Below are 16,473 nucleotides of genomic sequence, written 5' to 3' on the forward strand. Positions count from 1 at the left end.
TTGTTTTTTTAGTGTACTGACAAAGTACACCAAACCTAAGATAGAAGTATTTGTTGTATCTGTTCTGTTTTCCAAAATGAATCACTTCTGGCCCTTTGTCATCTTTCCTTTTCTGTTATTTTGGAGTATTTCATTCGTAATGTATACATAAGCTAAAACTCTAATGTTGTATTTAGTAAATGTTGCAGTACAACATAAGGTCATTTTTGTTGTATCAGCAGATTACAATGAAATGAAAATAATAGGTTTCCATGATAAATGTACATGCACGTATGGGCAGTGTGGGTGGAATGTAGTTATTCATTAGTGAACATTAGTACAGGTGTGTGTATTTTTAAATCTGTAGTAGTTGTGAATTATGTTATAATTTTTGTTATTAATATTGTTTTTTAGTGTTTTTGTGTTTTTGTTTTCGGTCTTCCAGAACTATTTTGTTGTTTTATTGATAGTATTTTCTATGTGGGAAATATATGATTACTTGTAAGTACTTACGGTACATTTGAAACATTTGATTAACATTTTGAACTGTGGTTTGCTCTTATGAGAGTATTCAGTGATCTGTATAGTTATGTTGTACCGTGTTAACAAAAATACACAAATAACAGTTCTCTCAGTGCTCTGAAATTAATCCATTTCTGCAGTCAGTAGTGGAGTAAACAGCAAAACAATAATAAAAATTGGGCACTAATGAGCACACTGCTACATGCCTTGTCACTTAGAGAATGGTGAAAATATTGGAATAGTGCTTCAATTTGAAACAACCAGAGAATATGCATATCACCCCCACGCCCCCCCCCCCTCCCACCCCAATTCTTTAAAAGCCACAAGCGGGATACTGACTAGAAACAAATGTATCCAGAACCATTTGTGAAATCTCAATAGTATTTCTCCATTGACTGTGAAATTAATAAGTTTCCTCCACTCTTCCAAAGCTCATATCCTGGGCATGCTCTTGCACCTCAGGTGCAAGTGAAATGCTGTGCCACATCTAGAGCATCCCTGTATGCAGAGAGAGAGAGAGAGAGAGAGAGAGAGAGTGAGAGTGTGTGTGTGTGTGTGTGTGTGTGTGTGTGTGTGTGTGTGTGTGATATATATGGTAACTAATTACTTATATAACTTATGGGTAGACAAGAGACAGAGCCTGGGTGGGTAGCAAGTAACATTTGTAAACACGAAAAGTTATTTTGTTTTGTAAATGAACACCATTTTGCAGAGATGAGGGACATTTAATATTACATTCATTGAAAATAAAGCGTATGATTTAGAAGTGAACATTGCTAAACTGAAAAGTGTATAAGTGGATTTGGATTTGGGGAAGAGCAGTGTGGAGGAAAAGTTATTGCTTATGTAATAACAAGTGTCACTTTAACTTCACTCAGTTAAAAGGTGTACAGCTTTGCTTCCGCCATTTGCTGATAGGTGGTGACAACGGTAAGTAGCGGTCGAAAGAAACAGATCACAGACGTCAGGCAGTTAGTTTGGACATCGGTCAACATAACCTCATTCAAACATTAGTCAATTTGTGTCTGCATCATGAAGTTGTTCTGGATTGAAGATGTCAATTTACGAACCTAATTCTCGTCTTTTGCGGGAGGTGTTACTGTTTTGTTTCAGTATGAAGAAAACAGTGGCTGAGTCTCATCAAATGCTCTCAAGTGCGTTTGGTAAGGATGCTATTAGTGAAAGAATGTGTCATGAGTGGTTTCAATGCTTCAAGAACTGTGATTTTAACGTCGTAGACCGGCATGGTGGTGGAAGAGAGAGTGTTTTCTAAGGTGCAGAATTGGAGACCTTACTGAGTGAAGACTCAAGTGAAACTCGAGAAGAATTGGCACAATTAGTGGGAGCAAGCCATTTCAAAACATCTCAAGGCTATGGGCATGATTCAAAAGAAGGAACTTGGATCCCATGTGAGCTGAAACCAAGGGACATTGAACGGCATTTGTGTGTTTCTGAACAGTTGTTTCAGAGGCAAAAACTGAAGGGATTTCTGCATAGCATTGTGACTGGGGACAAAAAAATGGGTTCATTACAATAACCCTAAACGCAAAAAATCGTGGGGATATCCTGGCCATGCTTCCACGTCGATAGCCAAACCGAATATTCACGACTCCAAGATAATTCTCTGCGTTTGGTGGGACCAGCTCGTCGTCGTGTACTATAAGGTGTTAAAACCAAGTGAAACAATCACAGGTCCTGGTTATTGAACACAGTTAATGTGTTTGAGCAGAGCATTAAAAGACAAATGGCCGCAATACAGCGAGAGGCATGATAAGATGATTTTGCAGCTCGACAACGCCCCACGTTGCAAAAGAGGTCCAAACATACTTGGAAACGTTAAAATGGGAAGTCCTATCCCACCCGCCGTATTCTCCAGACATTGCTCCCCCTGACTATCACCTGTTTAGATCACTGGAGCATGGTCTGGCTGACCAACACTTGCGATCTCATGAAGAAGTCACAAATTGGATCGATTTGTGGATCACTTCAAAAGATGAACAATTTTTTCGACGCGGGATTCATACACTGCCCAAAAGATGGGTGAAAGTAGTGACCAGCAATTGAAAATACTTTGAATGATACATGTGTAACCAATTTGTTACATTAAAGCCTCAAATGTTGGGGGAAAAAAAGGCGAAAGCGAATTTGTACACCCTGTAGTGCACAGGTTACTTCATTTCTCCAAAAAAAGAAAAAAAAAAGAAGTTATATACTATAAATTTCCAAAGAATTGAAAATGCTGTTACTGCTAATAAACTACTTGCTGAGGCGTGTTATAGTGATGTGCACATGAAAAGGCGGTTGGTGGACATGCATGTGGCAAGGAGCAGTATACCATGTAATGCTCCAGCCAGTAGCTTCATTCTGCCATGTCTGCCTGCAGCAAGCAGGCTCTTTGGGGGATGCATAGAACATTTTGCCTTGATTTTCATGTTACTTTAGATATGATGAGGTTACTTAGCCACTTTAGTGTTCATTACACTGGTCAACAACAAAAGTACAATTCAGGTTCAGAGAGAGAACGTGGTGGACGTAACTAATTTGAACCTGCTGATTCTGAAACTGAAGTTGCTGTTAGGTTTTTGTCATCAGTCTCCAGTTTGATGTTATTGAAGTTTCAAAATACCAGTGTCTATTTAACAGAGGCTGCAGTGGTCTCTGTATCTACTACATTAAATTTGTACAATTATAACATAGTTTGTCATAAAATTAAGTTACTGTGCTGCCCTAGGGCTAATGTAGATTTTTACAGTCAAATATACAACATTCATATCCTGGATGATGATGATGATTGGTTGAATCCTCTTGTTGATAACTTCCTTCTGTGGGATGTAGATTCTTCATATTTTAGAAACTAACAGTAATCACCTTTAGGCCTATACCTGTCTCCGTCTGCAATCTGTCCTGATGGAACCTTCCCCCATGCTCGTTACTGTTGCCAAATAGGCAAGAAAGAAATCAGATGAAGGAAGAGCATTTTTAGAGACATTCAGCATCCAAAGTTTTTATAGTTCTCTACAAGATTCCTATTAACTTATCACTCTTTTCTGCTCTTGTATCTGTTAGGAAACTGACAATTTAAAATAAAACCAGGCTGCAAGCTCTGATTGAATTAATTTTTCTTCAAAGTTCTTACAGCATATTTATTAACTTTCTAATCTTTGGCTCTATAAAAATCCCTTCTTTCAGTTTCACATAACTTAACTGAGAAATCACTCCATGTAGGTGCATGAAACCATTACCACTTTCGTCTGTCCGCTTCACCAAATTCTTGGCATACGGCAGGGGAATGAAACAGTTTGAGAATCCACCAAAGGATTCACATTTTCTTTCCATGGAGCGAATTCCCCGGTGTCCACAGTATAATTGTATAATGTTTCTGTTGCAGGGCTGTCCCAAAGACAAAAGAAACAACAGTACTTAGTAAAACCATTCTGGAGACCAGTTAATAAACCGGTTATCTTCAGATTGCCACATATTTTCTGATTTCTTTTGTTAGTTAATATCTTCGGTTAGCTCTGATAAATTTATGTAATTCTCTTTCATCACTCAACATCCTACAGGTGCAGATGGAAAAGTATTGCAATTATGTAGTAGTTCAGCCTTCAGGCTTGTTTATAAACAAGTGCCACTCTGTAGCATGGTATGGTGTGTTTAACTATTTTATTAAACCTACTGCATAAATACAAGCACAAATGTTGTCCACCATGCGGTAGTTTGGCATCAGATATTTGTTGTGTTGTCCGAAGTGAATAATTTTTGTTTCTTCATTAAGTTAGTTCCATTTCTTTGGATGCGAAGACAAAAATTCTGCAAACTTCTTGGATAAGCATCATTCACGAACATCACTATTCAGGTCTACTTGGGTTATTAAACGTGGCCTTTGTTCTGGAAAGTGGCCATCTTCACTTGATTGATACTGTGCTTCCTCTGAGTTTGTAGATGCATGGTCAGAATCAGAAACTTTTTCCCATAAGGATGAAGGAGCTGGTGCTGTTAAGTCTTCACCATAGGGGACAGGTTAGGATACTCAGTTTACTTCTTATTCTTCGATGGAAAGTTTGTTATATTTGTCAAGCATAAGTAGCAATTGGCATGGTTTCAAGGCACGTGTCAGATAATTGATATGCCAAATGGTAAGTGCTCTTTTTTTACATTTTAGCCAGTGTGTTAGTTTAGATTTACATCTCGAGCGCGTTATGTGAGGTGCCCAATTTTTATCTTGATCATCCAATTGCCATTTGAAATACAAATGATACGGTGCCATCAGTGAGCTAGAAATTAGTCATCTTTATTTCCTTGTTATGAATTCATCATAAGTAACAATATGTTTCTGGATGGTTTGTACAAGCAAGTTGTGATTCCTTCAGGGTATGTTATATGCATACAAACCACTTTTCACTATCAGTAAATTGCATGACAACCAAATTAATTCCCAAAAAAACAAAACAAAAGTTATTAGACTCCAGGTAATAAATTAAGTAAATGAACATATAATACGTATTGGCTGATGTGAAAAAGTACACGATAGGGAGTACAGAAGTGGTATATGTTACATTCAAATCCACGCAGGGGGCTCGTCGCTCTTTGGCGGGTTGGTGCTTGGCTACGACTGTGCCCCAGCCTTTGCAGCATTTTTTCCCCTCCATGCTGCATGTCTATCGAACTGCTATTCTTTTTCCCTTCCCTTAGGGAACGTGTCTGGGGTATTATTGGAAATGTTCTGCATTGTGTCACTGACAGAACAGTCTAACCTTTGTTTTTTGCTCCCTTTTCCATTCTTTGTTTCCCTTCTCCTCTTGTTCCTCCGCTTCGGTGTTTGAGGATCCTCTTTTTGTCTTCTTCCGTCCTGTGCGCACCTGAAGGCCAGCACATGCGTCTGACGCGTAACAGGTGACTGGCTAACACGTAATTCCCGGCCCCGGGTCGCCAGGTAGGGTTCACACATACCCCCTGGTACAGGTCAGGCCCAGGGAGGGGTGATTGCCTGAGCTGCAACCTTCCCAAATTGCCGATTGGTCCCTCTGTCGTATGTTCGGGAGGTATGACCTGAGGTGTGAACGAATTACCTGAGGTGGGTGTGCCCCATTGTGAAGGGGGCCTCCAGTTGGAAAGAGCACAGCATTGGAGATGCTGGCAATCGTGGGGGATTTCCTCGCGATTAGTCAATCATCTTCCTACACGACGACTACAAAGCATAAATGTAATGAAGCTAATGATTCAAAGACCTTTCCCGCTGCACCACGGTTCCTCGTGGTATCATGTACTGAAGACGGTGAGTCCTTTGCCACGGTCAATCCGTTTATTATTCAGAAAGGTGTATAGGCAAATGCTAGCCTTGTGAAATCTTGCTCTCGTTTGCGGAATGACACTTTGCTTTTTCTGGTTCTCAAGCACAACAACTGCTTGCTACCTCGCTTCTCCACGGTTACCCTGTTCGTGTCGAGGCCCATAGGACTTTGAATTCTTCCCATGGTGTAATTTACACCAGGCTGTTCGAAAGTCTAACGGAGGCCGAAATAAAATATTATCTATCTCATCAGGGTGTCATTGCCGTCCATCGTGTAATGAAGAAGGTAGATTCCTTCTTAGTGCCCACCCGCATTGTCTTTCTCACCTTGTGCTTCCGTCCAAGCTCAAAGGAGGCTATGAAATTGTCACCATCTGGCCATACATTCCGAACCTGAAGCACTGCCACCAATGTCATCGTTTCAACCACACTAGAACGTCATGTTGGCACCCAGCCAAATGTGTCACCTGTGGTATGGATGCACACAAGAGCGATTGTCCACCTCCTCCCCACTGTATCAACTGCAATGGTGGCCATGCCACCTCCTCTCAGGATTGTACAGTGCATCTTGACGAGCGGGCTGTTCAAGGGATCTGGGTAAAGGTAAAGGTGCCTTACCCAGTCACTTGCAAACACTGCATTCTCCCATCTGGTACCTATAATTCTGTTTTTCTTCCCATCTCCCTGAATACCCATCTTAAAGCTGTTGCAGTTCATCTTTTCCTTCCCCACCTGACTTTCTCCCTCTGTACCATATATGTCTCTCCATCATTCACTGTCACCAGGGCAGACTTCCTTCAACTTGTTGGCAGCTACTTGCCCCCTTTTGGCTACTCGCTGACTTTAATGCACATCGTCCCCTTTGTGGTTCTCCCAGGACATGTCAGAGAGATGCCTTCTTGTCTGACCAACTTAAACTCCTCTACCTTAACACTGGGGCACCCACTTTCCCTTCCGACTCCTCGCACACCTACTCCCATCTGGACCTATCTTTCTGCACTACCCATTGTTTTGAGTGGTCCGTTTTTTCTGACACCTACGCGAGCAACCATTTCCCTTGTGCTATCCGTTTTCTGACTCCTGCCCCATCTGCATGCACGCCTAAATGGCAGCTTCCTAAGGCAGACTGTCAGCTTTACTCCTCCCTGATGAACTTTGAAGAAAGAGATTTCCCAATTGTGATGACCAGTTCGAATATCTCACAAACTTTATCCTTACTGCTGCAGAATGTTCCCTTTCCCGCACTAACTCTTTATCACGTTGAGTCCCAGCCCCTTGGTGGACTGAGGCATGCCGCGACATGATTCGCACACGGAGACATGCTCTCCGCGGTTTTAACCACCACCTTACACAAGCAAACTGCATTCGTTATAAACAGATGCGTCCAAAGTGTCGTCTCGTTCTTCAGGATAGCAAAAGAGCTAGCTGGATTTCATTCACTAGTTCTTTTAACAATTCCACACCTTCCTCTGTCATGTGGGCCAACCTTCGACAGCTCTCCCAAGATCCAATCCCCGGCCTGACAGTAGCTGACGATGTCATCGTGGAGCCTATTGCTATCTCCAACGCTTGGGGGCCACCATTTTGCAAAAGTTTCGAGCTCTTCCCACTATCACTCTGCCTTCCTCCATCGGAAACGAGCGGAGGAGGCTCAGGCGATACCCTTCTCTTCTCAGAATTGGGAGTGCTACAATGCTGCCTTTACTATGAGGGAGCTAGATCATGCTCTCAGTTCATCCCGATCTTCCGCCCCAGGGCCAGATGCCATCCATATTCAGATGTTGCAGCACCTTTTTTCTTGTGTCAAGCACTTTCTGCTTAACACGTACAACTGCATCTAGGCAGGGGACACATGTCCTGGATGCTGGCGTGAAGCCACCGTCATACCCATACCTAAGTCCGGTAAGGGTAAAAACTTTCCTTCTAGCTACCGCCCCATCTCTCTTAACCAGCTGCGTTTGCAAGGTGATGGAACGTACGAGTCGTGCCCGACTGGTGTGGTGGCTCGAGTCTCGCCATTTACTAACTAATCTAACTAATGCACAGTCTGGATTTAGAGCGCGGCATTCTGCAGCTGACCATCTCGTTACTTTTTCCACCCAAGTCAGGAATGGTTTTCTGCAGAAATCCCAGACTGTTGCTGTGTTTTTCGATTTGGAGAAGGCCTAAGACACCTGCTGGAGAACTGGTATCCTCCGTACTCTTTATACGTGGGGCTTCCAATGGAGCCTGCCCTGTTTTCTTCAGGCATTTTTACATGACTGAGTTTTTGAGGTGCATGTGGGTTCTGCCTTGTCGGACACCTCTATCCAGGAAAATTGTGTGCCTCAGGGTTCTGTCCTGAGCATCGACCTCTTTGCTATCGCCATTAACCGTATAATGGCCTATCTCCCGCCGGGCGCCTCCGGCTCCCTTTTTGTTGACAATTTTCCATTTATTGCAGTTCTCCATGGACTTGTCTCACTGAGCAGCGGCTTCACCGATGTCTTTATTGTCTTTACTCCTGGAGCATCGACAATGGCTTTCACTTTTCCACTAACAAAACCATCTGTATGAATTTCTGGTGGTGCAAATGTCTTCTCCCACCATCTTTACATCTTGGGTCTGTTGCCTTTCCGTTCATTGAAACTACGAAATTTCTGGGGCTCATGCTTGATAGGCAACACTCTTGTCCCTCCCATGTGTCTTACCTGGCAACCCACTCTATGCGGTCCCTCAATGTCCTACGTTCTGTTTGTACCAGTCTTTTGTTGGTTCGAAAATTGACTATGGTTGCTTTATTTATGCGTCTGCACGTCCATACCTCTTACGCTGTCTCAACACTTTCCACCATCGTGACATCCGTTTGGCCATGGGTGCCTTTTACACTAGCCTGGTTGAGAGTCTGTATGCTGAAGCTGCTGAACTACCACTGTCCTATTGCCGTGACTTTCTCCTCAGCAGGTATGCATCCCGTTTGTCTACCATGCGTGGCCACCCTTCCTATGCCTCCTTTGATGATTCCTTTGATCATGAGTACGGGGCTTGTCCCTCTTCTGTTACCTCCTGGAGTCCACTTTTGGCACTTCTTATGGTGGCTTAACTTCACACTGCGTGCATCTTTCCTGGTGGGTGCGGAACCCTTCACCACCCATGTTAATTTTGGCCTTCATTCGCTTCCTAAAGAGTCTACTCCAGCCTCGATCTATCGCCTTCAGTTTCACAACCTTCGCATGGAACTTCGTGATAGTACCTTTGTACACACTGATGGCTCTTGGACTGAGTGGGGCCAGGTTTGCCTTTGTCATTGGCACCCGTGCCTTTCAATATTGGCTTCCGGCACACTCCTCAGTATTTACAGCCTAGCTCTTCACTCTGCATCAGGCCACAGCGTACATCCAGCGGCACAGGCTTTTCAATAGTGTTCTCTGCTCAGACTCACTCAGTGCCCTTCAAAGTCTATGTGCGCTGTACACTGTCCATCCCTTAGTGCAGCAGGTCCAGGAGAACTGTCACTTGCTCACTCTTGGTGGAGCCAGTGTCATGTTTATGTGGGTTCCCGTTCATGTTGGTCTGCCAGGAAACAAGGCTGAAGACACTGCTGCCAAGGCTGCAGTCCTCGTACTTCAGCCCTTGAATACCTGTATTCCCTCCGATGATCTCTGTGTTGCCGTCTGCCAGGAGGTGGTGTCCCTTTGGCATCGCCAATGGTCCTCCCTTCAAGGGAATAAGCTTCGGCTTATTAAGCCTCTCCCAGTGCCTTGGATGACCTACTCTTATCCCTCCCACCGGGAGGAGATAAAATTGGGCACTGCCTTTTTAGCCATAGTCATTTGCTAAGTGGTGCTACCCCACCACTTTGTACATATTGCACCCAAATTTTAACTGCCCACCACTTCCTGATGGACTGTCCTTTTTTTAACCATTTATGTTCCAGCTTGGGTTTGCCGTCTGATTTTATCAGGCGTTTCAGCGAATGACGCTTGGGTTGTCGACCGCATTTTACTTTTTATCCGCCGAATCAATATGGCGAATGCCATTTAATTTTTAGTTTCAGACCTCCATTTTTGTATGGTGTCTTTTTTTTAGCCCCATTACAGCATGCCTGCTTTTAGCTATCTTCTCTTCTGTCAGTTGGGAATGACATATAGTTGCTTAACTCCTCTCTATGTTCATGTTCTATAGTTCTGACTTGGGCTTATATACCCCAGGTGTTTTTTGCATCCTAAAGCACAACAAAACAATGTTACATTCAAACAATAATTCACAGTAAAGTTAATGACAGAAAAGTCACTGTCCCTATACTTTCCATACTGCTTTCGAACAAAAATCACTTAAAAATTATACAGTAAATCTCTCAACTGTTACCACTTAGAGCTCCTAACTTTTAATCCTGACATGATGTACACTTTCTGATTTCACGTTTCATGTCACATTATGATATAGAATTAAGTTTAATATGTAATTTGTGTACCAAAATCCCTGTTGACCAGAGTGACAGATGGCATAAAGCAAACATGATAAGTATTACCTTAAGAACTGACAGTATTAGTTTTCTGAACATGAAAATTCTACTATGGAGATTCAGAAGAAGCTGAACCAGTGGTCTGGTGTACCAGTCACCTCATCATTGCCAGTTACCAGGGTAGGAAGTGGCTGGAGGGTGAGGTGTGGGACAGACACAGAGAGCACACTGGTGATGCTGCAAAGTATTCTCTTTCTCTAGGTGCACAAAACGCATTGTACTGGCACCTGCTTACACACACACTGCTGTAGTACATATCTAATTTCAACCTTGGAAATGTGTCCTTATGCTGAGGCAAGTATTATCTCTCTCTGTCAACTCAGACTGAACATTTTCCTACGCATGTATTCTTGTGCTCTACCAGAAGGCAAAAGTTCCTGCACAGCATTGTAGAAAATTATGTATAGAAATATTTATAGCAGTTGAAGGACAAAAATTAAATGTTTGTGATCTCAAATGGTTTGTATTCACCCATAACTAATTCAACATATTTGGTAAGTACACAATGTTTTTTGATGGAGTGCATGTGTATGCCTGTTGCAAACTGTTTGTCCACTGCCACTGAGTTGATTGATTTTGGCAGAACTTCTCATAGTAAATAAAAACTCTTTCAAAGTTGACAGATAGTACCTTAGCACTACAATAACCTTTGTTTTATTTTATGTCAAGATAGTATGCTGCTTTCACTTGTTTGCTTGCCAATTGGAAAGTAACTAGGTATTGAAAAAGGCAAATAAATTCTACATTTACAATGCTAATTTATTTAAATTAATGTCATGCATACATTGTTGTAAAAGAATGTGGATGCATACTTTAAAATTCGCTGTAGGTGCCAGTGACATCCACTTATCATCCCAAATGGCTGGGTATCAACCCCACAGTCCTCTGGAGGAAGTCGCATGCGATGTTGCTGATAATGTCCTGAATATATACTTGTGCGAGGTTTTGTCCTTTACACCTTGTATTTTTCCCATCCCCATAAAAAGTCACATGGTATCTGGTGTGGACTTCTTGAAGGCCACTCATGTGGTCCATGTTTTCCTAGCCAGTGTCCTGGAAACTTCTCGTCCAATCACACAGACATAACATTTACAAAGTGAGGTGGTGCACCATCTTGCATAAAAGACTCATCACTATTATCCCATGCAGATACTGTGGGCCAGACATAATTTTCAGGCATCCATAGGTAGCTTTCTGCGTTCATTGTGTTGCACAGGATAAATGGACCGATAAAATTTGTGGCTGACATTCCATACTACACAGTCTCTTTTGAGTGAGCCAACATCATCTTCACTGTAATACCAGGCTCCTATTCTGCCCAATAATTTTAACTGTGGCAATTGATAAAACATCCCACATGGAATAGTGTTTCATCACTCTAGAGGATGTTATTGAACAATTGACGCCAGTCGTCGTGCCAACCAAACATGGGCTCCCCACATTCTATGATCGTGGTCTCCTGGTGATGGGGTTTCCACATTCAAGAATTCGATTCCTTACACTGATTTGACATACCGAATACCTTGTGAGCCCACTTTCATGTGCTGCCATACTTGTTGATTTTGAAGGGCTGAATACAAAAATTTCCTGCACAGTCACCACTTTTATCAACAGATCAAGACATGGATGGACGGCCAGTTTGCCTTGCATCTTTTACTGAGCCTGTGGCCACTAACTGTCAGTTACAATTATTTATTGTTTCGGGACAAATTGTGGAATTCACTCCACTCACAATATGCTACAGTCTCTACACTAGGATGATGGAATTCCACACCTCATAATCTGTTGGTTGGTTGGGGGAAGGAGACCAGACAGCGTGGTCATCGGTCTCATCGGAATAGGGAAGGATGGGGAAGGAAGTCAGCCGTGCCCTTTCAGAGGAACCATCCCGGCATTTGCCTGGAGTGATTTATGGAAATCACAGAAAACCTAAATCAGGATGGCCGGACGCGGGATTGAACCGTCGTCCTTCCGAATGCGAGTCCAGTGTCTAACCACTGCGCCACCTCGCTCGGTCTCATAATCTGTGCTCACTGTTGAATAGTCAGGCAGTCAGCCATCTTTTCAGTTATTGTATGCATCATTGTTCATGGCCACCATATTTACTGAAGAAAACAAGCTCTCACCACGGGACGTGGCAGGGGGTGGGGGGAAGTGTTGTGAACGAGGAAGATGGAACAAATGCAGAATGTGGAACGCAAGTCTGGCATGGGAGCCATATGTTTGCAACTGTATCAGTGCCAATATGGATTAAGATTCCATTAATATCAAAACTTGTACAGCCATTTTATACCTAGTTACTTTCCAGAAACCCTGTGTATCACTATATGTTTCTTGTCTAGTCTTGCTATGTACTTATAGAAAGCTTAACTTATTTTATCATCATAGGAAACAATGATGACTCCAAGAAGCAGAAAACCAGTTGTTGTTCTATCTGGATCTAATCTCTGCCATCTTACAAGTATTAATAATATGGACACTCCAGATGATGCTAATAGGATGCCTTCACCCATTGATGGGAGCTGTGCCATTAAAGCATTTGTGAATGGTGACTGTGTGGGCACAGAAATACACACACCTATAAAACCTTCTGGTGCTTTTTGCACAATAAGTGATTATGATAAAGAAAATAGCTGTTCAAGAAAAATAGTCCTGGAAAATGAAAACGGTATTTTCAACATGTACACCGATGGCCATGAAGCTGATAGTTGTAATGGCGGTTCCCTGAGCAGCCCGTTTAAATCATATCTGTCAAGTCGTAGTGTCCTTACTGCTTCTCCAGTTGACTTGAGTTTTATAAGCCGTGGGAGTGATTTGGACTCTTCTGTAGAAGAACATAGGATTCTGCAAAGTGTTGAGAACAATCTGAGTGAATCATTATTGTTTTGCCTAAATGGAGGTCAACCATCTTCTCTTGAGGATGATAGTGTGGAAAATAGCAGGTTTGCAGCAGACAAACTGTGTGCTGTTCAAGTAGCTACCTCTGTACCTGTTAAAGATGTGGGGACTGAGTCTTCTACATTTTGCAAGAACTTTCTGCAAGAAACATCATTATGATGTTGATCAGGTATTTTTACGTAATCATCATAAATACGTACTGAGGCCAGTATTGACATAATGTTGATAGTTCAACATTAACTGTATTTGTCCTAAATGTGATATGGAATACCAAAAACCTGTAACAATAGTATTTACAACCAAGTACAAGAACTAACTTGTAATGTTTCTATGACATTGTAGAAAAATTTCACTGGAATCAGGCCAAAGTAAGACTGTTACTTCAAAAGTTATCAAACACAAGCTTCAAACTGTCTTGCAGCTTTCGTAGTGACATTAAATATTTAAGGATTCTTAGATGTTTCATATACCTTCTAAATGTCACATTATTTCAAATGTTTGGAAAAAACTTCCTTTTCTTAGTTTCTTTAAAGAACTTTGTGCTTATCAAAAATTAAGATTGTAAATTTTAAAACAGATGTAAACATATTGTAATATAGATTCTCACATTAATTTATATTTCATTCAAACTGAAATGTTCATCTAGTTATAATGAGTTAATGCTCCTTTCTGTTTTGTTTACTGGATTCTACTTTCATGATGTATAGTACAAGAAACTGTAAGTGCCATGTACAAAAAGAAATTTATTAACTTTCACCTATTTTGGTGCTGTTACGGCTTACATAATTAAATTATTTTGAAGAAAATATTGTGAGTACATTACTGTTTTTGTATAACTCCAGTTTATATTGCCTTCTACATACATTATGTTGTGCACTTGTGTGGTAATAATTCTGTATCCATTTTGACCGTCCTGTGATATCCAGCAGCAATATGTTACTGCAGCGATAGGCATTCAACTTCAATTATTTCAGTTTGTTTCTTTAGAATGAGGTTGCACCTGGCGGCCTATGAATCTTGTTGTGAATTTAAGCATGCGTAATTCCAACTGAAATACACACAGATGCTAAATAGTACAGAAGCCAGTGTACATAGCATTTTACAGACACATGAACTTCCACAAATGCAAGGAAAACTTGTGATGACTCTAGAGTCATTGTCATTTAACATATCTGTACTCAACATAAATTTCATTTTGCCATTTGAATTGGCAGTATGTATTTGGACAGACTTGTATTTACCAAGATTATTTTGGGAACAGTATGGGTCTCAATTGACAGTTCAAAAACGAGTCAGTGTCAGTGGAATATGTGCATTGTTGGGTAATAGTAATACCTTGAATAATTTGTAGAGAATAACTACTCAAAAGCAGGAATTAGTGCATTAAATACTTTGGGGAATGTTTATGTTTGTGAAATGGGAAGATGGTCTTTTGAGAAATTACCACACTATGGGATTCAAAAAGTTTTGCCGAGTGCCAGGAGGATGTGGATGCCATCAAAAAAAAAATATATTGCAATAAGGATATTTTCAGTGGAGCAACCTTTGCAGATTGCAAATTAGCTGCTGTCTACACAGTTATGTGTGAGCTTCAGAATGTCCTGAATCCCTTTCAGGAAGCTGCCTGGAAGGTAAAAGAATTGTATGAAATAGTAAGTACAGCAGATGTTAAGAGTACAATGAAGTAGTTAAATGGTAAATTGGAAAAAAGTCTGGCTTTGTACTCGCAATGTGTGCCCTAACCTGTTGCCAGAAGTGAAGTCTTGTACTCACAGTCCAGTAAGGAACTTTAACCAGATAATAGCAGCACACAGCTGAAGCTGCCATCCCAACAGGCCAATAGAGGGGAAAGTAGTGCAAAGCCAAATGGAAAGTGAGCTACTGTACTCAATTAGAAGAAATGGGCAACCAGAAACCAAACCACACTTCATTCATATCTATTGTGCCGGAAGGTTACTCACTGAGAATGCCGTTTGTGGGGGGAGGGGGGGATGTGAGTGGGCACGCAGTTGCTCCAGTATGCTTCCGCAAATGCACCTGGTGAAGGAACTAGTCAAAAATAATCAAGGCATGAAAAATGACAATAGTTCCCAAGGTGGCCTATTGGTGATGAATAAAAAGTGGATTGATGTGAAATAAAAGTAACCAGAATGCACATGTATGAGGCATGTTCAGAAAGTAAGTGTATTAGGTTTTTATTTTATTTTTAGAAAAAGTGTATTTGAAAAAATAATTACAAGTATTATTGATACAATTGTTGACTTTTTTCCTCACATAATTGCCATCTTGTTCAGTACATTGGAGAGCTGAGACACAAGCTTCTTTATGTCCTCCTCAAAGATCTCTCTCCAGCTCCTTCCCCCACTTCAGAATCTCCTTCTGCACCTGCTCATTAGTTGAAAAGTTTATTCCACTTGGGTGCCTTCGAGGAGTTGAAAAGATCATCATCTGAAGACACCAGATGAGGGGAATACTGGGGGGGGGGGGGTGTGTTTGAAACATCCGAGCCAAATTAATCCAAGAGCACATTGGCCAAGGCTGGGAGAGAACGGGCAGTGTCAAGCAACTATCACACTCCTCTTGTCACCATTCACATCCTTTTCTTTTGAATGCTCGTTTTGAGTTTCTCTAGTCTCACAATATCATTGTGCATTGATGATAGCCCTCTGAGGCAGAAATTTGATGAAAATGATGCCTTTTCAGTCCCAGAACGTTGAGGCCATGATTTATGATTCTGAAATTGTGATTTTGAATTCAGATGGGGGAATTGGTGTGACAACTGTCTTTTTGTTTCAGACTTGTAGTGAATCACTGAGGTTTCAGATCTAGTCACAGTAGAGCTTAGAAAATCCTCACCTTCTAATTCAAGTCAGTGATGAAATTTGGAGGTTCCGTTGACCTGATTTTTCTTATGCTTCTCCGTTGGCTGTGTTGAAACCCATCCTTTGCACAATTTCTGGTGTCCCAGTGTTTCTGTGTGTGTCCCATGTAAGAGAGTTCTGGAGAGTTGTAGAAAAACTGCAAAAATTTCATCCACTGTCAATAGATGGTCTTCAAAGTTTCTTGGGTGTTTTTTTTTTTTTTTTTTTTTTTTTTTTTTTTTTTTTTTTTTTTTTTTTTTTTTTTTTGCAGCAACTCACCAGTCAAATTGGAAGGCCTACCACTACTCTGTCTTGAACATTCGTTCTACCTCCACTGAACTCCCTTCACAAATTAAATGTACTTGTTCTGTTCATGAAACCTTCACCGTAAACCGTTGTGATAAATAAAAAAATTTCGG

General features: G+C 41.4%; 1 protein-coding gene across 6 annotated transcripts in view; it reads left to right on the forward strand.

Moving 5' to 3' along the window:
• LOC126259675 (rho GTPase-activating protein 19) overlaps nucleotides 1-13,951 on the forward strand; it is a 126,608-nt gene extending 112,657 nt beyond the window's left edge. For 2 of the 6 annotated variants that reach the window (XM_049956622.1, XM_049956623.1), the window contains exon 10: nucleotides 12,684-13,944. In XM_049956622.1, coding sequence (XP_049812579.1) covers nucleotides 12,684-13,352 — 669 coding nt within the window. In that variant the 3' untranslated portion in view covers nucleotides 13,353-13,944. Of the gene's footprint in view, nucleotides 1-12,683 lie in introns of all 6 variants that reach the window. The other 4 variants (XM_049956624.1, XM_049956627.1, XM_049956626.1 and 1 more) reach the window with 4 other exon arrangements.
• Nucleotides 13,952-16,473: the final 2,522 nt, after the last annotated feature.

The sequence above is a fragment of the Schistocerca nitens genome, chromosome 5 (assembly GCF_023898315.1).
Source record: "Schistocerca nitens isolate TAMUIC-IGC-003100 chromosome 5, iqSchNite1.1, whole genome shotgun sequence".
NCBI lineage: Eukaryota > Metazoa > Arthropoda > Insecta > Orthoptera > Acrididae > Schistocerca > Schistocerca nitens.